This window comes from Vulpes vulpes, chromosome 6 (genome assembly GCF_048418805.1).
Source record: "Vulpes vulpes isolate BD-2025 chromosome 6, VulVul3, whole genome shotgun sequence".
NCBI classification, from domain to species: domain Eukaryota; kingdom Metazoa; phylum Chordata; class Mammalia; order Carnivora; family Canidae; genus Vulpes; species Vulpes vulpes.
The window spans coordinates 74,996,068-75,022,798 of record NC_132785.1 but is presented as its reverse complement, the minus strand read 5'-3'; the positions used below and the strand labels follow the sequence as shown (position 1 = coordinate 75,022,798).

At 36.5% G+C, this 26,731-nt stretch overlaps 1 protein-coding gene across 4 annotated transcripts in view; it reads right to left on the bottom strand.

Annotated features, from left to right (window-relative positions):
• Positions 1-80: 80 nt before the first annotated feature.
• Positions 81-26,731, bottom strand: part of LOC112935337 (signal recognition particle subunit SRP54) — a 64,688-nt gene continuing 38,037 nt past the window's right edge. For 2 of the 4 annotated variants that reach the window (XM_026019035.2, XM_026019036.2), the window contains one exon: positions 25,734-26,240. In XM_026019035.2, coding sequence (XP_025874820.1) covers positions 26,149-26,240 — 92 coding nt within the window. In that variant the 3' untranslated portion in view covers positions 25,734-26,148. Of the gene's footprint in view, positions 2,126-4,437; positions 4,536-5,810; positions 5,878-12,374; positions 12,549-18,257; positions 18,382-18,476; positions 18,634-25,733; positions 26,241-26,731 lie in introns of those variants that run through there. The other 2 variants (XM_026019040.2, XM_072761417.1) reach the window with 2 other exon arrangements.

Genomic DNA, 26,731 nt, shown 5'->3' with positions numbered 1-26,731 from the left:
GTAAAATATGAACAGTGATCCAGAGGGAATAGTAATTACAAAAAGGGTCGAAAAGGAAGGAAAAGTAAAAGAGGCTTAAAAATAAGACAAAACCATTTAATTCATTTCTGGGAAATTTTATAATTTGCATAAATAAAGTATAAAAATTTAAGGCACAGTGAATAACTATATAAACATTACAAACTGGCCACTGTTGGACAATTAAAGAAAGTGAAATTTAAGAAACAAAATTTTCATAATCTTCCTTCTACTATAATCAGAAAAGTTTCTAGGTAAACTTTCAGATCTAGGGAGAAAGGATTCAGATCTTTAGATATGCATGCCTTCACTGGATAACCCAATAAATATCTGAGTTGGAAGTCCTAGCTCAAGTTAAAAACAAATTAGAGGGAAGAGGTCAGGTTAGCATGTTTTAGAGCTACTGGTAAACTATAATTTATGGTGACATTAATTACATAATCTGAAGATTAATCCCTTAAAAGTACTAAAGAGTTTATAGCCATGACCAAAAAATTACCATCACATACCATACATGAACTACTGTACCACAAATCCATGTAACTGAAGATTGCAAATGAAAAATTATGTTTCCTAAATCCTTCAGATTTCAGTTGAAGAACTTAGCCAGATGTTCATGTTCACTGACAATAGATTTCATAATAGGTCCACTGTACCTATAAGTTTCTTTGAAGCCATATTTTATATAAAAATATTTAAGACTGACAGCTTAATGTTGTTTAGAACAACCTTTAATCTCTGAAAGCTCTAAATCTGTGATTAGGCTTTTAAGAGCAGCATTTCTGAAATATTTCATACATTCTTCCTTACCCAACATTTAGTTATAAATCAAAGTCATAAGCCATACAGATCTCTCAAGATTATAAGCATATATTTAGGAATATTTTCAAAGTTAGTTTCATATTATACTTTTGTAAGCTTTGCTCATAGCACAGTGGGCTCTAGAGGCCAAACCTGGGTTAAGTAAACTGTCCACTTTACTGCTGCTACTTCAAAGAAGAGAATGACTGGAAACTTCACTATGCTACCCTGGACCTTGTACAGTATTCAACAGTATGCCCCTGAAGGGTCAAATTTTCATCTGTCCCTCACCCCACCCACTTCCCTCCCAACTGCTGACCCACAAGAAGCGTTCAGGGTCCACTGAGTGATAAAATCAGGATGCCATGTGGATAATCACTAGGTGTTACCACTTGAATACAAATACATTAATAAATACATCCTATAACTAGTGTTTTTAACATGTTCAAAGCTAGTTAATTTGAATAACTGCTGGAAAAAAAAGTGTAAGAAACCTGCATTAAAAAATGGAACCCCCCCCCAAAAGAAAGGAAACCCATCTTAGAATTGGTATTATAAACTCAATTACCTTTTCATGAAATATTCTCAAGGAAAGAAAAATCAAAGTGCTTTTATCTTGCTCCTTTTATTATACACTCAGTGAACCATCCTTAGTATGAAATTAATGGTTAGATATATAAATGTAAGACAACATGAGAAATCTAGGGGGGGAAATCCTCATTTTAATCTGAGACTAGGAAAATCAGCTCCAATTAGTCTTAATCAGTAATTTAACTATTTTTTTCTTACAAACACAACAGACAAGCTTGATAATTTAACTCTTATTTTTGGCAATTAGGGCTCTACAATGTCCTTAGTTTTTTTAAAGAACATTCTAAAACCAAAGCACTAATTTGACACACAGTAAAAGCATAGTACGAATAATCAAATTTCAGATCTGGCTTTTGCTAGATAGAGCCTAAGAATGAAGAAACATTTTTCCCTTTCCAGATAACTTAATAATTTAAAATATAAATAACTGTATTAAGTCCCACTGAATAAAGAATGTGAAAGTTCCTGGTATTATAAAAACCCTAGAATTTGAAGTTTGATAGTCATTCTATGGTGGGACAGAGACTGGGTTTTGTTTGCTTTCCATAATTACTTCACAGTCTCCCTCCATTTCAAAATTGAGATTCACAAATGAACTGGATACCATTGTTTCTGGTTGATCTGTCTGGACAATGGGATCAGCCTGCAGTTTATTCTGCTTATATTGTCTTTCTGCTTCCTCAGGCATCCTGTTTTCCTCTTCTTCTTCTTCTTCCTAAAATAATCAAGAATAGTTGAAATATAAATGCCCAAAAGGAACAGTATCTGTTCCCCACTTCAACTGCTTGTGCCTTTTTTTCTAAACTAAAACATTAGTGTCACGTCCAATTCAGTTTGGTCTAATTAAGACAAGACATACATCCCCACCCTGTTCCCAAACTGAAATGGAAACTATGACATATTAAGGAAAGTTATTTTTATTTTAAAAAAAATTTTTTTTATTTACTTATGATAGTCACAGAGAGAGAGAGAGAGAGAGGCAGAGACATAGACAGAGGGAGAAGCAGGCTCATGCACCGGGAGCCCGATGTGGGACTCGATCCCGGATCTCCAGGATGGCACCCTGGGCCAAAGGCAGGCGCTAAACCGCTGCGCCACCCAGGGATCCCCAGAAAGTTATTTTTAAAGCATGGTACAGTACTACTTAGATGGGTCCTGAATTAACTTTGACAAAGGCTGTAGCTTTTCAGATTAATTCTAATCTAAATAAAAAATAGCTAAATACTATATCACTTCAATTATAGAGTATCAGCCTATTCAGTGGAATAGGGTGGTCTATTCACTAACTGATACAGTTAATGTTCCCCTAAGCAGCTAGTATATAGGTAAGGCAGTCACTGCCCTCGAGTTTACAACCTAGGAGGGAAGTTATAACACCTAAAAAAGAATATTAAGACAGAAAGGAATAAGTACTAGAGACTTAGAATAAATAATTTCTAGTTCCAGGGAAGCCTGGGTGACTCAGAGGTTGAGTGTCTGCCTTCAACTCAGGGTGTGATCCAAGGGTCTGGGATCGAGTCCCGCATCAGGCTCCCTGCAAGGAGCCTGCTTCTCCCTCTGCCTATGTCTCTGCCTCTCTCTCTCTCTTTCTCTCTCTCATGAATAAATAAATAAAAATATTTTTTAAAAATTTCTAGTTCCAGGGATCCCTGGGTGGCGCAGCGGTTTGGCGCCTGCCTTTGGCCCAGGGCGCGATCCTGGAGACCCGGGATCGAATCCCACATCTGGCTCCCAGTGCATGGAGCCTGCTTCTCCCTCCGCCTGTGTCTCTGCCTCTCTCTCTCTCTCTGTGACTATCATAAATAAATAAAAAATTAAAAAAAAAAATTAAAAAAAAAAAATTTCTAGTTCCAGAACTACTAAATTCATGGAGGAAATGGCAATTGTATTGGTCGATGCAGTCTGAGTAGTTAGAGAGTTAAGTAACCTGTCAAGAAGATTAATTTAGAGCTTGCTTGAGAGAAAACAAGAAAGACATTTAGGAGCCTGTTACAATAGTCCAAATGAGGTAATGAGGCTCTAAACAAGGCTGGTAGTGTTAAAAACACTCATTTGCTCATAAAACATTTTTGAAACCATATAACAAATACAAAGTCAGCTGCCTTTTCCAGATTCACATCAGCCTCTCCCCGGTTGCACTCCACTCCAGTGACAAAGTACCACTCCTGCCACTTTTCCAAATATGCAACTTAACCTCAAGCCTCTACATTTTAGCTAATGTAGCTAAATGAAGTTTTAGCTACATTTGCTTGAAGGAGAATAATAAGAGATGCTAATATTTATTTCATGTTCACCAATATACATTGGGTACTTTCTAAGCATTTTATATATCAACTCATTTAATCCTTAGAGCAACCCTGAAAATGGATGCCACACTTTTCCTCATTATAAAGATGAAGGTTAAGTATCTTGCCCAATGATTACAAAATTAGAAGTGGTAGAGTCAAAATTTGAATTCAGACCTTTTGGTTCTTCAGCCTATGCCCTTAAGAGCTAAGCTTTTCTCACTCTTTAAGGCTAAATTCATTTCACCCCCACCCTAAGCCCTCACTACATTTGCAGACAAAATTGCCTCACCAATTTGTGCCTTACCACCTGGCCCTCTTACACATTTCTAGTACTCATAATTCTCTGTGCATCAAACCCTCCCCTTCTCATATATCTAGTCTACGTGTTCTAAGTAGAGACTGTCCCTATTTCCTCATCTGAAAATTGGAATAATTCAAAGAGAGATGTATGAAGATTTAAATAAGATAACATATATACAGCACCTTCCATAACACCTAGCACAATGAAATCTAGCTTAGTTTCACACAAAGATCCTAGGGAAGTTTCAGTGTTAAAAAATAAATATATAAATTAAAACATCTAACTTGATAAATAAATAACTCTAGAATGAAATGCCTACCCTAAGGGAGCTCTCTTTTGGGCAGCTAGAGAGCATGTATATACATATATGCTCATTACACAACCCACGAAGTCCCCAGTAAACCTAACTGAATAAAAAAATGTAAAAAGGAGACATACCTCCTTCTTCATCCGGTAATACTCATCAATGGCATATTGGTATTTTGGGGTGCTAATGCCCAAAACAGATGCAATCTTCTCTCCAAGAAAGTCACACACTAAAGATACAAAAGTTAAATGCCTTATACAATTCCATAAACATTTCTTGAACACTTTCTATGTGCAAGGCACTGCAAGAACAGAAAAGTTGCAGTCCCTGCCCTCAGAGAGATTATGAACATTCAATACATCTCTTCTGTATATTTTCCTTGATATCCTCAAGAGGCACTAGTGGCTCCTTCTGGGTTCCTTAACAATACTCTGTTCATACCTCTAATTATACATGTATCACCATGTATTATAATTATCTATTACATACCTATTTTTTTCAAGAAAAACATATACTCTTAGAGGTCATCAATGGGCTATAGGGAAGGAATGGCTTGTACTATAACATTCACTGAGTGCTGGCCACATGCCAGGCACTGTGAAAGGTTAGATTCATTCAGAGAGGCTGACAAAGCAGATCCACAAAGATAATCCAGGTCTGAATGTAAAGCTCATGTTCTCTTCATTACACCACACTATCTAGTAATATTGAGTGCTTGGTAAATGTGTTTTGAATGAATTATTATTCAAAATTACCTCTACTAAAGAGCAGAAAATGATAGAAGCTATCAGGTAATTAAAATTGGAAGCAGAGGAAAGCCTTATAATTTAAAACCTATATTTAAAGTTAGCATGAGTAAGTCGTAAGTTGATAATTCATTTCCTTCAAATATGACTTAGTTACAGATCAACTTAAGATATGAAATATTAATAAAATTAAAATATAAATGAATTACATAACTACAGGCTCTAGAATAAATAGTCAAACAGAAAAAGGACAGTATCAGTAGGGAAACCACCTAGCAAAATAGCTAATAGAAAAGGTTCAAAAACATAAAAATTAGGGGCAGCCCCAGTGGCGCAGCGGTTTACCACCACCTGCAGCCAAGGGCGTGATCCTGGAGACCATGGATTGAGTCCCATGTCAGGCTCTCTGCATGGAGCCTGCTTCTCCCTCTGCCTGTGTCTCTGATTCTGTCTGTGTGTGTGTCTCTATGAATAAATAAATAAAAATGTAAAAAAAAAAAAAAAAAAAGAAAAGGTTCAAAAACATAAAAATTAATATAAAATAAATTAATAAAGCCATTTCTAAGTTCTTAAAAAAAACCCCACAACTTGAAGCTGAAGAATGTTTTAAAGTTAGATTAACATCTTCCAATGCTAGAGAACAGAGTGACTAACTCCTTATTGTTTCTCCTTCACTTTGGAAACATTCCATTTGGCAAAGTTCCTGTTCTTAGAGTATATTATAATAGTCATGCAATATTCAAACAGAAAAGTCATACCTGAAAGGGTTGATGTGGCAGCTCGAAGCATATAAAACCATAAGTAGGGGCCCCAGGTAAGTTTTGTCTGCAACGAGAAGTCAGGTTAGGAATATTCATACCTAAACTCATTCTATGTACTTAGGCCAGAATGAAGTAGTTCAAATATTTGGCTGGCACATAGAATATTCCATAGATAATACTATATACTACAACCCAAATAAGAATGTAAGAACTCGATATAAAAAATTCCATAAATAAATTTTATATTTGCCCACATAACTACCACCACCTTATTCCACAGGAATAACCAAGGAAAGCAGCCACCATTAAAATGGAGTTGGTAAGTCATAATCTTGATTATTTATGGGAACTGACAATCTAGGATCTCTTCTCTGGTCTTGCTTTTCTGTCTTCATTGTTCATAAGCACAATATCAGAATATGCAGTAAATAGAAAGGGACCTTAAGATATCATATAGTACAGGGGTGCTGGGTGGCTCAGTTGGTTAAGCATCTGCCTTTGGCTCAGGTCATGGTCTTGGGGTCCTGGGATCGAGCCCCGAGTCAAGCTTCCTGCTCATGGGGTAATATGCTTCTCCCTTTCCCTCTAAACCTATTCTCTACTTGTGCATGTTCTCTCCCTGTCTCAAATAAATAAGATCTTAGAAAAAAACAAATCATACAGTACAATATACTTATGGTGTAGTAAGGAAATTAAGGTTCAGAGAAAGTAAGCAGGATTAAGTAAGAGCCCATAAAACGAACTTTCAATAATGGGAAAATAAGTAGCCAATAAGTTGCAAGGTGAGTTCTTTGTTTAAGGATTAAGAAGGGCCTAGACTGTATAACCCAAGACAAGCTCAGTGTATATATAGTAAAGCAAGACCAATGGCAGAAGGCAATCTATGATGCACAACTCCACTGTTAATCTTGGTCCTGTAATTCCCATAGAACACTTCTGTGAAGCTTGCACACAGATGACAGTTTGCTTCTGTGGATGAAATCAGTAATATAAGCATGCTTCATCAGTCAAATGACAATTATTATTATTAATAGTATTATTATCTTAATATTGTTTTCAGGAAGGAGAAAAACAATCAAATTACATAATCTTCTTAGCTTATATATTATGTTCATGATTATAGGGTATTAAAACAGCAAACACAAGACTATCTATAAGCCTGGGTAGATGGGCTAAAGAGAAAAGGGAGTAACACATAAAATTCTTCCCATGAGAATATTACTCAGCAATTAGAAACGACAAATACCCACCATTTGCTTCAACGTGGATGGAACTGGAGGGTATTATGCTGAGTGAAATAAGTCAATCGGAGAAGGACAAACAGTGTATGTTCTCATTCATTTGGGGAATATGAATAATAGTGAAAGGGAATATAAAGGAAGGGAAAAGAAATGTTGGGAAATATCAGGAAGGGAGACAGAACATAAAGACTCCTAACTCGGGGAAATGAACTAGGGGTGGTGGAAGGGGAGGAGGGCGGGTGTTGGAGGGGAATGGGTGACGGGCACTGAGGTGGACACTTGACGGGATGAGCACTGGGTGTTTTTCTGTATGTTGGTAAATTGAACACCAATAAAAGTTAATTAAAAAAAATAAAAATAAAATTCTTCCCATGAAAAGGATGCGAATTTCTGTGATCATATTCTTGAAAAGACAGAAGTGAGTTAGCTCCTTAATCTCTATTTACACAAGAATGAGTGTCCAAAAACAAATACATTCAACTAAAAAAATACTGTATATTTATGACTCCTTCAATCAAACCTACTATATCTTCTATATTCAGAGCTGGAAGTATGTATCTTATGTGGGGATAAGAGTTATTTTAGGGATTCCATTTAAGATACTCTCATCTTACTGAGATGATGTTTACCTTATAGTTTAACAGCAAATGGGACAGTGCAGTAATATAGGGAATGGAACCAGTTTCTGTAACACACGATAATGACAGGGCCAAGAAATTACTTATAAAAGGATTAAACAGGCCTTTTAAAGGAAAGCATATATTTCTCAGTGGACCAATTCTCCTGGGTTTGTTTCTAGACAGAACAATTGCTAATATCCATGCAGTGACTACTAACAAATCAAACCTGCTTCAGAACTGAGTAACTGGATAAAAATCCCTGAATAACAATCATTATCGCACACAATTACACAGAATGAATGTCATGTATAGGGCTCTTTGTTTAGACACTGTTCTTACTGAATCAAAAGGACAGATGACTCAAGAGTCTACATTGGAACCTTGCCACTACTGTTAGCATCACTATCACTATTACTACCAACACTCCAATAATAAGAGAGATGGACTAGATCTTGGTCTTTAAGACTTCCAGTTTATGGTGCAAACTCAAGCTGATTCATTTTTTTCCTCCAAAAATTTAAGTATCAATCTCTTCCTGAATAATTAAGTACCCACCTCTTCCTTAATAAGAACTATTCAGACTTGCTATCTTTTTTGTTTTTAAATAACTTACTTTTAGACCATAAAAGTATTGCTTTTTTGTAGAACACTTAGAAAACTGAGCAAAGTAGAAGGAAAATCTAAGTCACCCATATTCTACCACCTTGATATAATTATCACTAACATTTTAGTATATTTTCCCAGTCTTTTCCTGAACACGTATGTTTTTACAACATTGTTGTACTTTCTCTATCCTGCTGTTTTTACCATTTACAATATTGGTATTTACCCAAAAGAAATGAAATTAGGATCTCAAAGAGCTATTTCCTCTTCCATCTTCACTGTAGCATTATTCACAATAGCCAGGATGTAGAAACAACCTAAATGTCCATTGATGAATGAATGCATGAAGAAAATGTGGCGCGCGCACACACACACACACACACACACACACACATATATATATATAATGGAAAATTAAGTCTTAGAAAAAGGAATTCTACTGTAGGCAACAAAGTAGATGAACCTTGAGGATATTATTCTAATAAAACAAGCCAGTTAAAGAAAGACAAATACTGCACAACAGAACATCAATCACACAGAATGATTTCTGTGTGAAATCAGATATTTCTGATCCTGGCCACAAGCCACCTATCACTGAGACTAAGTTTCACGTGAGTGCAGTTGACAGTTGGGAGCTTCCTTCTTCGTCAGCCTCCATTTATGTAATGGAGGCTCTACCAGGGGTATGGTGCCACTGAGGATACTGGGGCAGTACACTGAGGCAGTGAAAAAAGTCAAAAAGATCTAAGGCTACTGCTCTCCACCTCCACCAAGTACTCAGCACCTAAAGTTGGGCTGTTGCGCAGGAACACAACACTGTTCCCATTCTTAACTTCAGATCTCTAAGAGATTTTGTCCAGGAGGAAAAGTAAGCCACAAAACAGCTCCTAATCTCTTCCCAAATGAACTGACTTCATTTGCAACAGACCTGGAAAAACCCAAGCCCAAAGGGTGCTCTCAAAATCGGTGGAGACTGTGATGAAAGGTAATTGAGAGGAAGTTCTTAGATTCTATGAAGATGCAGGCTAAACTATAGGATAGCTAGTTTGTAGCAAAGAACAGGAGGTGGGGAGGAGACAGACTATACTAAAATAATAACAGCAGTCACTAAACAAAAAAAGCAAATAACAAGATGGGGGAGGGGGGAAGAAGGCTAGGGTAATACCCAGAGTTGCAATATAGTGTCTAAAATCCACAAAAAAATTAAGAGACAAAGAAACAGGAGTATGTTCTACACACAGGAAGAAAAGCAGGCAACAGAAACTACCCATGAGTGACTAGCTGTTGGATTTAACAGAAGAAACCTCAAAGTAACTTTTATAAGTATGTTCAAAGAACTAAGGAAACCATAATTAAGAAATAAAGGAAGGCATAACAATGTTTCATTGAACAGAGAATACCAAAAGAGATAAAAATTATTAGGAGAGGGATGCCTGGGTGGCTCAATCAGTTAAGTTCTGACTCTTGATTTCAGCTTGGTTCCTGAGATCGAGCCCCACATTGTTGGGCTCCACACTCAGTGAGGAGTCTGTTTCTCTCGCTCTCCCTCTCCCCCTAAAATAAATAAGTAAATATTTAAAAAAATTATTAAAAAGAACCAAATGGAAATTCTCAAGTTGAAAAGTGCAATAACTGAAATGAAAAATTCAGGAGAGGCTCAGCCGAACAAAAACTGACAGAAATGAAGGTAATAGACCACTCAATAATAGCTGGAGACTTTGATACCCCATTTTCAAATAATAAATAGGGCAACTAGATAGATCAACAGGAAATAGAAGACTTGAAAAATCCTATGAACCAATAGACCTAACAGACATCTATAGAACACGTGACCTAACAACAGAATCTACATTTTTTTCAAATACAAATAGAACATTTTCCAAGAGAGACCGCATACTAGGCCATAAAACAAACTTCAAACTTCAATAGATTTAAAAGGACAAAAATAATACAAGTATGTTCTCCAACAACATGAGGTGAAATTAGAAATCAAGAACGGGGGCACCTGGGTGGTTCAGTGATTGAGCATCTGCCTTCCGCTCAGGGTGTGATCCCACTCCAGGGATGGAGTCCCGCATGGGGCTCCCTGTGAGGAGCCTACTTCTCCCTCCACCCTATGTCGCTGCCTCTCTCTGTGTGTCTCTCATGAATAAATAAACAAAATCTTAAAAAGAAAAAAAAAAAAAGAAATCAAATCCCCACCCAGGGATCCCTCTACCAAACATTTAAATAATAATGGGCAGTCTGGGTGGCTCAGCAGTTTAGCACCACCTTTGGCCCAAGGTGTGATCACTTACAAAAGATCATTTGTTATAGGATTTCATTGTACGAAATGTCCATAATAGGGAAATCTATAGACTGTGATTATCAGGAGTTAGAGAAATGAAGGATAAGGAACGATAACTAAAAGATACTGAGTTTCTTTTTGAGGTGATTCAAATGTACTAAAACTGGCTATGGTAAAGGTTGTGCACATCTATGAATATAGTAAAAGCCACATCACTGTAACTTTAAATCAGTGAATTGTATATGCTATCTGAACTGTATCTCAAGTTTTTTTTTTTTTTTAAGAGTAATCCTTAGTCAAGTAGTAAGGATGCATTTTTTTCTATACAATGCCTTTATTTTTTTAAGATCTTATTTATTTACTATTTATTTGAGAGAGAGAAAGAGTGCATGTGAGTGGGGGGAGCAGCAGAGAGAGAGAGGACAAGCAGACTCTGCACTGAATGTGGAGCCCAACACAGGGCTCAATCCCATGACCCTGACATCATGACCTAAGCCAAAACCAAGAGTCAGATGCCCAACTGAGCCACCAGGCACCTCACCTAGAAATGCTTTTGTTATCATTTTTCATGTAATAGAGAGTAACTACTGGGACAATGAATTTTAAAAACAGACAGGTAGACACAAATGTATACAAATAAGAATTAACCATTACAAAGTAATTTAAAAGAAAAATACTTATTCCAATAATTCTCCCAGTGCATGAAACACCTCTGTAATACTCTGTATGCATTTGGAAATGTCATCAGAGTATACTGCATGGCCCTTTGAATATATTCTATAGTAGAGACTCTGGATCTGATATTTTTTAATAACCAAAATCTATGAAAAGCCAAATCTGATGAAATACTCGTAATAACCTTTTAAAATCAAACACAAATTAATTTTTCTCTATCCTGGTACCCTGGTTTATTTTCCTCATAGCACTTTTCAGTCTGTTAATTATCCTATGTTGCCTGTTTGCCCACTAGCATATAAGAGCAAAAATTTATGTTGCCCATTGCTGTATTATCAGTGCCTAAAACAGTACCTATTAGAAAGTCAGTAAATATTGATCAACTAAATTCTCAAAAGATTACTTAGGGCAACACTCCTTTTTAAGAATGTAGAACTAGTCAGGACGCCTGGGTGGCTCAGGGGTTGAGTGTCTGCCTTAGGCTCAGGGCGTGATCCCAGAATCCGGGACTGAGTCCCACATCAGGCTTCCTGCATGGAACCTGCTTCTCCCTCTGCCTGTGTCTCTTGTGAATAAATAAATAAAATCCTCAAAAAAAAAAAAAAAAAAAAAAGAATGTGTAGCTAGTCCTATAATTTTAGAGTTTTACCATGTATAACAAATTCTTAAATTTAGCTAATAATGGACATGAGGAACTGTACACTCCTATCTTCTGATCAAAACTTGAGGCAATATAAAAAACTGACAAATTCTGAGTTTTAGGTGGAATCTACTATGGTAGCCTAGTCCTTAATTCAGAGAGACTAGAATTCAAACACTCTGTTTAGTAAGATAAAGCTTTAAAAAACCTAGCCACATGGACGAAGAAATCTGACACTCAGCTATTTTAGACTGAAATTTTAGACTCTGAAATCCAGAAATCTTTCCATCCATATTTGTAAAAATAGTATTTTATACCAAAATCAATGCATAATTTTATAATCAAAATATTGTTGATTTATACCTCAAAAGACCCCTTCCATTCAATGTTCAAGGAGAAATAAATCAATTTAAAAAACAATTGCCAGTGCCTTCTTAGTGCAGTAGGCAGTGTGTCAGTCTCATAAAAAACTATTGACAAAAGCATCCAACCTACCGGATCAACAGTAGGCAAAACATCTTTCTTCTCTGGGCCATCAACTTCATCTTCATCTGTGCTGTATTCTTCCATTGTTTCACCACTAACAAAGTGGATAACTCTCCTCGGGACTTTCTTCTTCTTTCCTATGACTCCCAGTTCTACATTTTCAAAGCCTCTTTCACTATTCATCTAATGTCAATAATGAGATAATGAGTTTCAAGTGAGGTTAATTTTCTTTCATATGGCAAAAAAAAAAAAGTATTGGTTGCTTTATTTTAGGGACTAAAGAAACATAAACCATTCCTTAAACTTTTTCTTTTTTTAAAAAGATATACACACATAAGAGTATCAATAACATAAATGTAGAGCTCAATGAATAATAAAGCAAACATCTGCATACTCACTACTGAGGGTAAAAGATAAAATTTAATCCATTAAACTGTTTTGAAGTCAACAGCTAAGAAATCAAGCATCATACTTCAAGTCATAGCAATTCTGGTGCTATATAATGTGTGAAGATACTCAGGACATCAATCATTTTAAAAAATAATGCTAATTACAGATTGTGTAATATCAAAGGAAAATCATACAGATGCACAAATACATATATTAGAGACATAAGATAACCTGTCATGACAGGGAACTCTCCTAAATCTTTGGATTTGGGCTTAGCTATGTGTGGACTAAACAGAACCAGTTCAACTTAACTTTGCATCTCTCCTTCTCTCAAAACAGGAGTTCCAAAATAAAATCACTTTTAAGCCCACATGGTACCAAAATAAGCAAACTATATAGGTAAAGTAGACCCTGTGGAGAAAGTATCCCCAATGAAGACATTCAAACTGAAAAAATGTTTTAAAGCACTGTGCAGTCCAAATAAAACTCATTTGTAGATCAAATGTGGAAAACAAGCCATAAGTGTTCTATCTCTGAACTTTCAGATTTCTTAGTCAATAATGCATAGGTGACAACAGAATTTTCCTGATAGTAAAAAGATTTTACAAGTTTTAGTACAATAATCTATGAATTCTAATTACATCCAAATTTCATTCATAGGGAAACAGTAATTTTACCTCACATATATACCCATGTTCCCAACTCAGGGTAAATGCATACTGTGGGAGAGGACAAAGAGCTTCTCACTGTCATCTTGCCTCAAATTTAAACTCCTAAGAAAGTCTTTATTTCACCTCCTTACTAGAATACTTTAAAAAGGCACAGTACAATTGTGAAGAAAATTCCGGCAAGTATTACTCCTAGGGATACTCAGGCAGAGAAGGAAGTACAGGTAAGGGAGTAGTCAAGGGGGTCTGTTATTCCTTTTTGTATTTTGTTGTTTTTGCTGAGAATATGTTCATCTATTACTGATATAATTTTAAAACTAAACCAAAGTGATACAGGACTATAAGACTGCCATGATTGGAGTTCACATTGGTGGGATTCTCTAGGATGGTCCAGAGTTCAAAAATTTCGTCCTCTATAAGGATTCTTACATTTGTAGATATGACCAAACAACTTAAACCCACGAATGTTGTTCAACCAATAAGATAGTTCTTTGAGCTGCTGTTACAAAGATAGAATTATACTGATAAAGACAGCGCAACTAGAATTGCCCAGTTATGCAAATATAAGTAACTTCATTTTTGTATTATATCCCCTTAAACTTCTAAGTTCCATCTTAGAAAATATATATGACTCTTTCTTCTTCACTTCCCAAAGGTAAGTTTAGTCATTCAGGTATATCCAACCTAAAAAACACACACATTGCTCCATGACACATGAGGACATGACTGACAGCAACTATAACTGCTGTATAGAGAACTAAGATCATAAAAACCTCAACAGCATGGGCTACCAATGGATTAACATGAAAACAAAAACAAAAACAAAAGCCACAATTCTCCCTTGCCTGCCTTGAGGGTTCCACATATATCCTGGCCTTTATTAGAGGAAGACCAGCCCATTTACAATGTCCACAAACAAAATGGACAACAAATGGTCCATCAAGTTCACCTGATCCCTAAGCATGGTGAGCCATTCCTACTCAATCTCACTTTTCCCGTTTGAATAAAATTTGGTTTATGGTTGTTTTGACATCAACATTTCATTTTGAACCATTACCTAGCTCTGTGGATCCCTTTACAAGCAAGAGAAAGTCAAAGCAGTTGAAGTAGATCTCCAGTCGTCACACTATCTGGATGGATCTAATGCCAAAGCAACAGTTCCAGTCAGTGAATAGAGCTGAGACCTTTCAAGGTTCATCACTATGACCACCCCAATTAGACCAGGAAGCAGCTTCTTGCTACTACTTCTAGCGATTTTTCACTGGCTCAATTTTTCCTTTCTTAAGCAAAGGCAAAGGAGAAAGGCTGTCTCTCATAGGCTCAACTACTTTACCATCCTTCGACAACTTTAAAGAGTCAAAACATTTCAGCTGGGTCCTAACAATTGGTATAAACTTAGCTACTATTTCCATTAACTCTGACTCTTGGCTATATTATTTCCAATTTTTTTAAAACCTACAAAGTTGAAATATGATTCATATTTTTCATTCCAATGCCAAGGTTAGTTAAGTTTAAACAAAACTTTGAGTAATAGTCTCTACACATAATATAGAATTTAAATTGGTATTTTATTTGCTCTAGTAACATTTTGTATAAAGATTTTTTAAAAAAGATTTTATTTATTTATTCATGAGAGACACAGAGAGAGAGGTAGAGACACATGCAGAGGGAGAAGCAGGTTCCATGTAGGGAGCCTGATGTGGGACTCGATCCCGGGACTCCAGGATCAGGCCCTGGGCTGAAGACAGACGCTCAACAGCTGAGCCACCCAAGGATCCCATATAAAGATTTTTATTAAAGAGACATTTACTTAAGGGCTTTCTTTTAAAAATTTAATATTAATTTTTAATACAGTAAAACCCAAGTTTTAGGTTTATCCTCTTAAACAGGAATAAGCAAACTTTTTCTTAGAAAAAGGAAAAGCCAGATGGTAAATATTCTAGACTTTGAAGGCCCTACAGCTTCTTTCAAAACTACTCAACTATGTGAAAGCAGCCATGGGCAATATATAATAAATAGGTATAGCTGTGTTCAAATAAAACTTTATATAAACAAGTGGCTGGTGGGCCATAGTCTATAGTTCTGTCAACCCCTCATCTTAAGGAACCAGGCTGGCAAGTAAAAAAAAATCTGTGAAAGGCAATCTATGGCATGTGATTCCAACCTCTACTTAGGGAATAAGAAGGGAGGAACAATGAAGGGAGGCACTGATGGATAAAACCAACCAGAAAATTAATTTCATAAAAAATTTTCGACAATTTATAAATGAAAGTTATTCTCTGACTTTTGAAAATGTTTTTTTACAGATAAACAATAAAATTCTTAGTAAGAAAAATTTCATTGTCAATATTACAAATTTCATTTTAACAAATTCCAAAGATCTAAAAAAAAGTTCCTAACACCAGGAAATTAATATGCGCATTGTCAATTCACATTTTATCAAATTTTACGGTTAATCACCAGACTGAAATATGTTTATCTGGTTCCTCAAGGCCTGATTTCAATGGCAATCTTCTTTTTATATAGTTTCATAGCACCAAGAACTTCTTTAAAACATGTACTACACATCATGGATTTTATTCTGTATCACCTTCCCCAAATAGGTAGTTGGCAGCATAGGCATAGGCATAGTGTGTATCCTTCACTGCCATATCCTATAGCCTATAGTTCCTGGTACATCATAAGTTCTTGGTAGCAGAGCTGCTATATAAATGAGTACTTACATTTTAACTACTTCAGTAATACTGAGGCTCAGATTTGGGTTAAAAGTCTAGTCAGGGAATTTTCCTGATAAAATGTCACAACAGGTGCTGAATAGCCTGGTTTGAGGTGAAATTCTAAACAGAGTCAAGCTCCTATTTCTTACTCCTTTCCCTACACTGCACTTGGAAGTTCTCAGTTCTGACAAACCGATGAAGGACAGCAGTCCCTCCCTCCATCGAAGTCCCCACCTCACTGGCCTTTTCTCTTACTGTTCTCAAAAGCATTGGTCTGGGGTCCCAGAGATGTTTCTGTTTCAGGAATGTGAGTGAGAGAGCAAAAAGGGAAAGTTAGAAAATAGTCTGTATAGTAGGAACCCATTTGTGTTTAATACAAAAGAAGAGATTATATACGCATAGGAAACCCGAGAATAATTACAACACAAACTTCCCATGAATATGAGATACTGGTGACGGGAGTATTCCTGTGACATTCTACTTTCTCTTCAACAGCTTCCTTTACTGTTTAGATAGTTTTTTCAACCAAGAATATGAAAATAACCTAATATCACTAAAACAGAGCTCTCTTCAAATAATATTTAGCTGGTAAATCAATACAGGTATGTTTACTTTGCTATTAGAGCCATTCAAACCTTGAAGCAGTGGTTGAAAACAATTACAGTAACAGAATGAAAAATCAAATGGAAAATACACCCAGCACTTAAAGGTCCATCCCGTTCATACGTACCTATCAGCAACAGGTCTCAACTGAAAATGAAAAGTGGCTCTCTAATCAATTAGTGTTGCCACTGAACTCCTCCTTGCTGGTTACTTTTTTCCTTAAGCAGTAGAAAAACAAAAAATTCCTTATAAAAACTAGCACGTGGAAAAAGTTTTTGTTCATGCAAGTGCATCTTATACTACAACAGCTCTACTCACATTCAGGCACTATTGCCTTAGGAATCTGTAGTTTGGGGCAATGTCCTACTAACATTCTGGTGGTCTCAAAAATGAAGCGAATACAAAAGCTTCATTTTCACTGAATGTGGAAAGGCTTCTACATAGGAGCAACTCAAGTGGGGTTTTTTGTTTTGTTTTGTTTTGTTTTTTAAACTCAAGTTTTTAATGGCCCAAATTGTATACTCCTGAGCTGGTTTCAGCTAAAGCAATTACTTCATTAGTTTTACTTGGCCAAAGATCCTCCACTATTACTTTAGACTACCAAATGCAAAACAAAGCAAACCTCCAAACGTTACCTAACCCTCTAAACTTATGCGGTCCAACGCAGCAACCACAAGCCACAAGTGGCTAATGCGCCCTTGAAATGAGGACAGTTCAAACTGAGATGCGCAGTAGGTGTAACACACACAGGATTTCTAAGACTTGTACCAAAGAGACTGTAAAATACCTCATTGTTAAATTTCACATTAATTACGTATTGAAGATTTTGTTAAATATTAACACACAATAAAAATCCTTTTTTTTCTATTTTTAAAATTTTGTATTTAAAATTCAATTTGTCAACATATAGTATTAAAAAAGTAAAATCTTATTTTTAAAAATACGGCTACTCGAAAATGTACAATTTACAGTGTGACTCCCATCACGTTTCTGTTGGGCAGCTCCGAGCCTTTGCTACCTCGCGGGTGAAATGGGGATAACGCCCACATCATGCAGAAGTTATTAGGATTAAGTGAAATAAAGCCTGTAAACGCTCAGCACATAGTTGCTATCAGCTAACCAAAGGGCACAAGCCAAGTCAGGCGCTTGCACCCCGAGAGGCTGAGAAGTGTCTGAAGCCGCCGTCACCCGGGGGGACACGCCTTCCTTCTCCCGCTCGCAGACCCGAAGCCGGAATAGCTGCCGGGAAGCCCCCCGGTCTGCGGCGCCGAAAGCGGAGGGTGGCCAGGGCCGCCCGGCTGTGGGGAGGCGTCGGCTTCCCGCAAGCCGGTGTCTCAGGGCAGAGGTGGGGCTGCCGAGAGATGGAACCCCCAAACGCACCTTCGGCTGGCGGCCTGCTCGGAGGAAGGCCGGGCAGGCCAAGAGGGCAGCCGGCGGACGAGGCAGAGAGGAGGAGCCCGGGCTCTCCTAGCGCCAGCCCCCGCGCCGCCGCCTCCCGCCGCGGCCCCACTTACCTGCCGACCCGATTCCCCGAACGTCGCGGCAGCCGCAGCTCCCGAAGCTGCTACCGCTTCTCCTCCTTCCGCACGGCTCACCGACTCGGAATCCATCGTTGTCGCCGCCACAGGGCTGCTGGCGCTAGCGAGACAGAACGTAATGGCCGATAAGCCCATTTCCCTCCTCCGCCTCCCCACCCGGGTGCGGCCGAAGCGGCCGTCACAGACGGGACTTACCGGCAGCGCCCACCTCGCGCCGCGCCCGGCCACGCCACGGCAGGAGCGGGGCTGCTCTGGTGGGTGGGGCCGGCCTGAGGGGCGGGGCCGGCAGGCGCCTCGCCCCTCACTCGGCGGACCGTGGCCTGGGAGGCGCGACGACCGGCTTGCGTGGGGCGGGACGAGGGCCGGCCGGCTCCAGCGCCGCTTCCGGCCCAGCCCACGGCCGCAGCTCCCAGAGCCGCCGCCTGGCACCGCCGGTGACGTCAGGCCTCGTACCTGCACCTGGAGCTTGGCTTTGGCGGGATCTGGGCGCAGCCGGCCACCCGCTGCGTTTTGGGCGGACGCTCTCCCAGACCTTGGTTTCTGCACTTAGAAATCAAACAGCCTCGTGGTGTGCTTCAAAGGCTTGTGAAAATATATTTTAAGATGTAAGGCTCTGCTGCATATTCCCTTCCTAACATGGATGACAGTCTAGCCAAAAATACCCTTGAAATAGGAGCCTCAAAGGTAAATTTTGTTTACACTTCTCTGAAATACTTTATAACTGTAGAAAAAGTTAAGTGAGATCTGAAGGAGAACAAAGGGCACCAGCAAGGGTCCATTTTGGCAAATGTGAGAAATATTTTATGTTTTAGGGTCGTGTGTGTGTGTGTGTGTGTGTGTAAGGGGTATGCCAGACTTTGCCCATTTTTCCCTGTGTTCATCCAAATTAAAGTCATGATTGCAGTGATTACAGTATTACTTAAACTAGTTGGAGCATTTCCAGGTACATGTTCTTTTATTGTAGTTGTAGTATGAAAGTTTTCACACAAGTTATTGTGAATTGTAGAAATGAAAAATAAAATACATTATTCTGGCCACAGGGAGCCTTTTATGAAACTTTAAATTACATTTTTATGCCAATCAAAATTCAGAAATACTCCCCAAAGCTACGGCCTTGTAGATTTGTTTTTCTAGATGGCACCAACAGGTCCAACACCCCTGCAACCTTAAATATTCCTTTCTCTCCTGTGCAAAAATTATTTTTTCCTTCTTCTCTGTTAATGTCTTTATAGACTCTCTATCTTGCATATAACTATAACCCAAAAAACCAAAAACCTTTTAAAGACAAAAGTTGATTATTTGAAAACCATCAACATTTTAGTAGTTGGCTGGAAATTCATAATCCATATTCTGGTAAAAAAAAAAAACCAAGTTGGCTTGTAGTTAAGGTAAACAGGTTTTAGTAGTATGACCTGATGCTGCCTGGTAGGACTAGCAGGGATTGAGACAGTCCCAAACAACAAAAATAAATTCTGCAATAAATTGAAAAGGAAAATAAAGAGCCAGTTGTTAAAGACCTTATGCTTTGGTTTTCATAAACAAGGACAGTTCTACATTACTTGTATTCAAAATCCTTTTCCTCTTATAGACATCAACAATATTAAAAATTTGTGGACTGTTTATAAATGCATGATTTTATTTTGCAAATTGACAAACACCAAATTACAGTTTTCAATGCTGAAGTAGAATGTGTTTTCATAGTTTACAAGTGTATTTGTTAGTTAACCGAAAATTCAAAATGCAAGTCATATCCCAACATGAACTGGAAGTATTTCCTAAGAAGAGTTACTTCTAACAAAAATAGTTCAAGAGAAGTCTATTACAAATGAAGGACTGGTAGCAACAGAAAAGCATAAAGTCTAATAGTTTTTATTTTGGGAATTTATATTTTTGTCAGTATTTCCAGAGTGTCATAACTCAACTCAAAGTGGGCAAACAAAGCAATAGATCAAATCTTTCCTTCTTCACCTGTTAGTATAAGTTGTATAGCACTATGAGAAAAATACATCCAGGCTCTTTTTTTTCATCCAGGTGTTAATATAATTTATCTATTTGGAAGACATAATTGTGGTCTAAATTTATCACTTAATGGTATTATAGATTTAAAAAAGGTAAATTTAGGGGCAGCCCCTGTGGCACAGCGGTTTAGGGCCGCCTGCAGCCGGAGGTGTGATCCTGGAGACCCAGGATCAAGTACCACACTGGGCTCCCTGCATGGAGCCTGCTTCTCCCTCTGCCTGTGTCTCTACCTCTGTCTCTGTGTGTGTGTGTGTGTGTGTGTGTCTCTATGAATGAGTAAAAAAAAAATCTTTTTAAAAAAATAAATAAATAAAAAATAAAAAGTAAATTTAGATCTTCGTATTTCTCTGAAAAGCTGGAAAAACAAAGCTGACTAAAATTCAATAACCAGTAATGTCCACCAAATAAAAAACAAGATTTTCTTACGGTCTTCACAAAGCTACATATCTATTTTAATAAAAAGTTTCTTTTTAAGGTTACCTCATGTCTCAAATAAGGGATAACTGTCAATAATACATAAGAAAAAATAAGGTGGTAAAACTAAAAATGCACGTTAGGCTGTTTTAAGCATAAATTGTTAGATAATCGTAGCAGTTCCATGTATGGAGCCCAATATGACAGGTACTATGGTAAGGACTTTCCTTGTCTTCCTCACAACAGCTCTATGATAGAGGCATTATTATAATTACCTACATTCTACAGATGAGGAGACAAAGACTCAGGGGGATTAAGAAATTTGCTCAAGAAAAAAAAAAAAAAGAAATTTGCTCATGGATACAGCTGGTAAGCAGCAGAGCAAGGATTTAAACCTAGGCAGTCTGATTCCAGAGCCTATACTCTTAGCCACTCTGCTCCTCTGGGAATAAAAAATGCCAGAAAATAGGCTATTAGGGGCAGAAAATTCCTACATCAAAGGTGAATGTGATATTTGAAAAGATTTGAGTACAAATTTTCAAAGTATATATTTTTTGAAATCTATTATGAGGTAGCCATTTGCAAGTTTTAAAGACCTATATATTTAACAAACAAATGAAAATACCAAGTGAACATGTTTTACTTGATGCCATGTGAGTACATTTCTTTTAATTGGAATTTGGTCAAAATTTTTTTTGTGTGTCATGGGAATGAACTATTGATATTCAACTAGCAGAATTTTTTATATGGCATTAATCATAAAAAATTAGTTTCTTTGTACATTATGCCTGAGCACAGCAATCTCAGTGTTGAAAGCTAAACATATTAGTCTGAAGTCTGTCGAAATGTAAGGAGTCTTCTGACAATAATCTAAAAAACAAGTATAAAGCTATAAGGATTGCCACAATTAAGGATGCCTTTCCATTTAATGTACACAATGACTAAAGCTAACACTGATATACAATATTTAGAAAACTTAAGGGAGTAAATCCTAAATTCTCATCACAAAAAGAAATCTTTTTTCCTTTTTTCTTTTCTTCTTCATATTTTATGGACATGAGATGATGGAAGTTAGCTGAACCTATTTTGGTAATCACTTTACAATAGATATGTTAGGCCATCATGCTGAAACCTTAAACAGTGATAAATGTCAATTATCTTTCAAGAAAACTGGAGGGGGGTAGATAGCAGTTATCTCAGGGCAAGATCATCCATTGTTTAACACAGTAAGGAGAAAATTGCAGAGAATCAAGACATACATCAACTGAAGGATTTCACACTTCCTGTATTTCCTATGAAACAGCGTGTCAAAAATTTGACAGATATTTTCTTGTACCACCTTCTGCCAGAAATGAAATTCTGACTCCCTTAATTGATTTCCCAAAGTCAAAAATTATGGGCCCATGAATATAGCCTGTAACAACTCTCAGCTCTTTTGGGTCACTGAGGAAGAAATTTCTCTTATTCAATTATAAAATAATAAAAAGCAAGCAAGCATGGTTCCTAAAATATGCAGATAGATAGAACACTGCATGTTCTCCTTACTTGCAGATAAGTAACCATTCTCTAGAAAGAGACTCATAAAATTTGAGCATGTGTTGTTTAACTACATACCATAGTCACAGGGTATTACTCCCTTCTGCTTTTTATGAGAAGGTAAAGCATTTATGCCCCAGTGTCAGAGGAGTCTTATCCCTGTTACAGGCAGGGATATCTGTGTAATCACTTGAATATTTTGCATTTAGATCCAACTGGTACCAAGAAATGCACTGTTTCAGGCTCCAAGCACTCTGTAAGGCAAGAGAAGTTAAAAGATATATGCTTTTGAAATGATAATTTCAAATGGAGAGAGAAAAATGAGAAAATTGTAAACACTAGCTTAGGCATGCCAAACTCAAAAGAATTTCTGTGGCACGAAGTTCTTATCAAAGGAAATGTGCCATAATTACCAGCTTACAAGGTGTATTTTCACTTTAAAAATATCTGAAAATTACCTCATACTCAGCATACCCGTATCACAGATAAGAGGTCAGAGGAGACAGGGGCTAGATTTTAGGGTTAGCAACTACTTAACACTGAGCACAAATACTTACCTACACCTAACTGCAAAGTGTGGGAAAATAACTACCATAACAAAATTTCACATCACATCAACTACTTAACAAAAATAACCCACAGACTACACAACTATCTAGAAATTAAATTTGAATTAACCCCCCAACATATGAGATACAAATTCATCATTCCTGTAACTCATGACTCAAAAACAAAGAAGATATTAGATTCAACTTTAATGCAACAAGCTTAATGTTGAGAATACGGTAATTGGATTTTAGAGCAAAATTGTGATGATAGTTGTTTCAAATCCAGTGTATGCAAGCAATGAAGATCATCTAGATTCGAGCTGTGATGATGGATTTCTAGTTTTGGATAGAACTTATTTGGCTTTATTAATAATTATATCTAGGTTTTAAGGAATGTCAAAACTTACATTTTGTTGTTATTTAGCCATGAGTCTCACTGACATAGTTTTTATTAGAGCTTATTCAGATTCCTTGGTTGCTGTCTCATACAAACTGTAAAATACTTAATTTTACCACATACACAAGTATAAGTTAAAATTCTTTTGCATTTATTTTAAATGCTTTGTTCCATTTTTTACTGAAATATTTGTATGTATTAGAGCTAATGTAAAAGAGATTCAATTTATTTTTATATTATGGCTTACTTTTTAAATCCTCTATATTCACTGCAATAAAGTATTTTTTTTTAATTTTTTTTTATTTATTTATGATAGTCACAGAGAGAGAAAGAGAGAGAGGCAGAGACATAGGCAGAGGGAGAAGCAGGCTCCATGCACTGTGAGCCCGATGTGGGATTCGATCCCGGGTCTCCAGGATCGCGCCCTGGGCCAAAGGCAGGCGCCAAACCGCTGCGCCACCCAGGGATCCCGCAATAAAGTATTGATACTAATTTTACCTACACTAATATGCATGAAACTTTAGTTCTAGTAAATTTCCTGCTTTTGTTGCCTCTGTATATAAGTATTTATTGACAGTATTAGATTTCTTTTTAGCTATGTGACACTATACTTCTATTCAAGATTAGTACATTACTGCATATCAGACCTAGGAACTTTTCTCATTAAAATATACTTTATTTATTTGAACAAAATAATGTATACAACACATTTTGAAATTCTTTTTACTACATAGAAAATACTTAATTTTTTCCAAAACATTACTCCATAAAACTGCAATGCATTGTATATACTTACCTTATATCCTACATGCCAGCAAATATACTTCCAGAAGAATACTGACATCACATCAAAATGCCATTAATTTGACCTTTGTTGGTGCAATAGTTTGTTGAAATTAATTTCTGAGTTTTTGTTTTATAATTATATAAGCATTGTAAGCTTAGGAATTACACCTAATTTTATGTTTGTACATATTTAATTAATACCATAAAATTCCAGAAGAATCCAATGTTACACAATATTAGATCTAGCTAGTAGTCTAAGCAGGGCTTATATACATATAACAGGTAACAAAAGCTTAGGAACCAATTTCAACAATAGTGAAAAATAGGAAATTTGGTCTAATTATTTGATTTTGGTATATGGGGTACTTATGTGTACTTATCAGTACTTTGACAAAAATCAGTACTTATCAAAGTACTTATCAAAGTACTTAGTACTTTGACAAAAAACTAAGGGTGGAAGGATAGCTTTTGTAACTAAAAATGTCAGATTGAGGAATTGATACGGTCAGAATTTTAAAGAGCATCTCCAATTCCCTCATCTCACAGAAGAGGAAAGAGAAATGGAAGCTGAACTAAGTGTTCTGGTGTCCTCTGCCCACTGTTATTTTTGCTTCTGAAAAATATAATTTGCACCAGATACAAAAATACTTAAAAACAGTGCCTGAGCCATAAAGTTTGGCCAAGTGTCTTATTTCCTTCTTTGGTCAAAGTGAAAAGTAGTACCCTGAGGATAGAAATCAGAAAAATCCTTGCCCAGAAAAGGTGGTGTGCATCAATTTAATTAGAAGCTATGGAAAACAATATTTTCTCATTGTCAAATTTCTATAGCTGGACCTTATGATGACATTTCTGCAGAACACAAAATACATCATTTATATAGGGTGTACAGTGTTCTATAGGGATATGCTAATTTTTAGCTGGTAAAAATAATTTAGTGGGATATAAAATCTTTGACCAAGTAAACAAGAAAATCTGCTGCATTCTTTATGTAATTACTTTTTATTTTTTTATTTTTATTTTTTTTGTAATTACTTTTTTAAAGAGACTTTGGCTCATATGACCTTTTTAAAACACTTGAGTCATAAAAAATCCAAAGTAACCAACAACCAAATCAACCTTGTCATCGTCTCATTATTTTTAATATGTAGTAGTGACAGTCTAATATATGTAACCATTTTCCCATTAGGAGGTCTATACATTAACTACTATCAAAGCACATCAATTTCGTCAAGCAGTTTTTTTGTGTGTGTAAGAAACAACAAAATTGGCTTTTCAAAAAAAGAAACATATTGCCATTAAGTCTTCAAATATATGAGGTAAAAAAATGGAAGCTATATATGAAACATTTATTATAAACTAAGTTCAATTTAAATGGCAGGCCTGAGATTTTCTATGGCAAAATTACCATAATTATTCTAAGTTAAACAAAAGTTCCCAATACTAATGGTTAAGTCATTCTACCATATTTCCAATTAAAGGTACACTTGTTGGACTGGTTTTGTTTTGTTTTTAAGTAGGCTCTATGCCCAGCATGGAGCCCAACCCTTGATCTCATGACCCTGAGATCAAGACCTGAGATCAAGAGTCAGGTGCTTAACCAACTGAGCTATCCAGGCATCCAGGCGCCCCTATAGGACTAGTTTTAAGTAACATATAGCCATTGGTTTTTCTATCTGCCTTTTAATGTGATCCACTGAAAAATTTAAATCATAAAGGAAGTTAACAACCCCTTAATTTATAACGAGTTTGAAGTTTATTTTACAGCACTTTTATTGAGACATCATATAACTACTGATCAGGACTGTTTACAAATGTGATGCTTGGCCTTTGAGACAATTAAAAACTTCTAAGTACTAAATTTTACATCATGATTTGTTTAACTTAAGAAGTATTATGATGGTGAAAACTAAGAAAAGAAAATCTAAAGCAAAAATATAATGATTTCCACAAAAACTATATATTCCTCCCTTATATCAAAGGGAGGGAAGGAAGTAGGAAGGAAAGAAGAAGAAAAGGAAAGGGGAAAAAAGATGAGAAGAGAAAGAAAAAGGGCAAGACAGGCAAGAAAAATACTTTTTTTTTTTCCTGTTTGCAAAAAGGAGGGAAACTCTTGAGGTCTCAGCAAATAATGTAATCAACTGAGTCAGTTTAAATTAAGGCATCTTCTTTACATATTATTGAATCCCATCATGCCTTTCATATTGCCAGCAGCACCCTGTTGAAACTGCCTCATCATGGACTGAAGTCCTGCCATACCACCTAGAGTAAAAATAGGGTAAAATCAGATAATTATTAAGTGGAACTTGAAAGGTGTTACCAAATAAATGGTTTTACTTCTAAAAAATTTCTGGGATCTGACTGCAATTTGGTCATCAGCTTTAAAGAACATACCAATTAAAAATATCTGTTATCACCAGTATCTTTATCTATAAAAGAGATTGAATAACCTACCTCATCATGTTAGAAGGAATAAATAATATATAAAAAGATCTTAGAACAGTACCTGTCACACAGCAGGGAGTTAATAAATCTAAACAAAATTTTTTTCTGAGAAGTCCAAAAGAGTCTTGTAAATAGTAACCAATTCTGGGGAGTGGAGGAGTTGTTTCAAAGGACTCACAGGAAGAAAAGAATTCATCATTTATTAAATATATATATGCTCAAAGTTATACTAAATGCTTTCATGTATATTAGCTCACTTAATTGTCACAATTTCTTGATGAGATATCTGTGATTTTACAAAAGAGTTA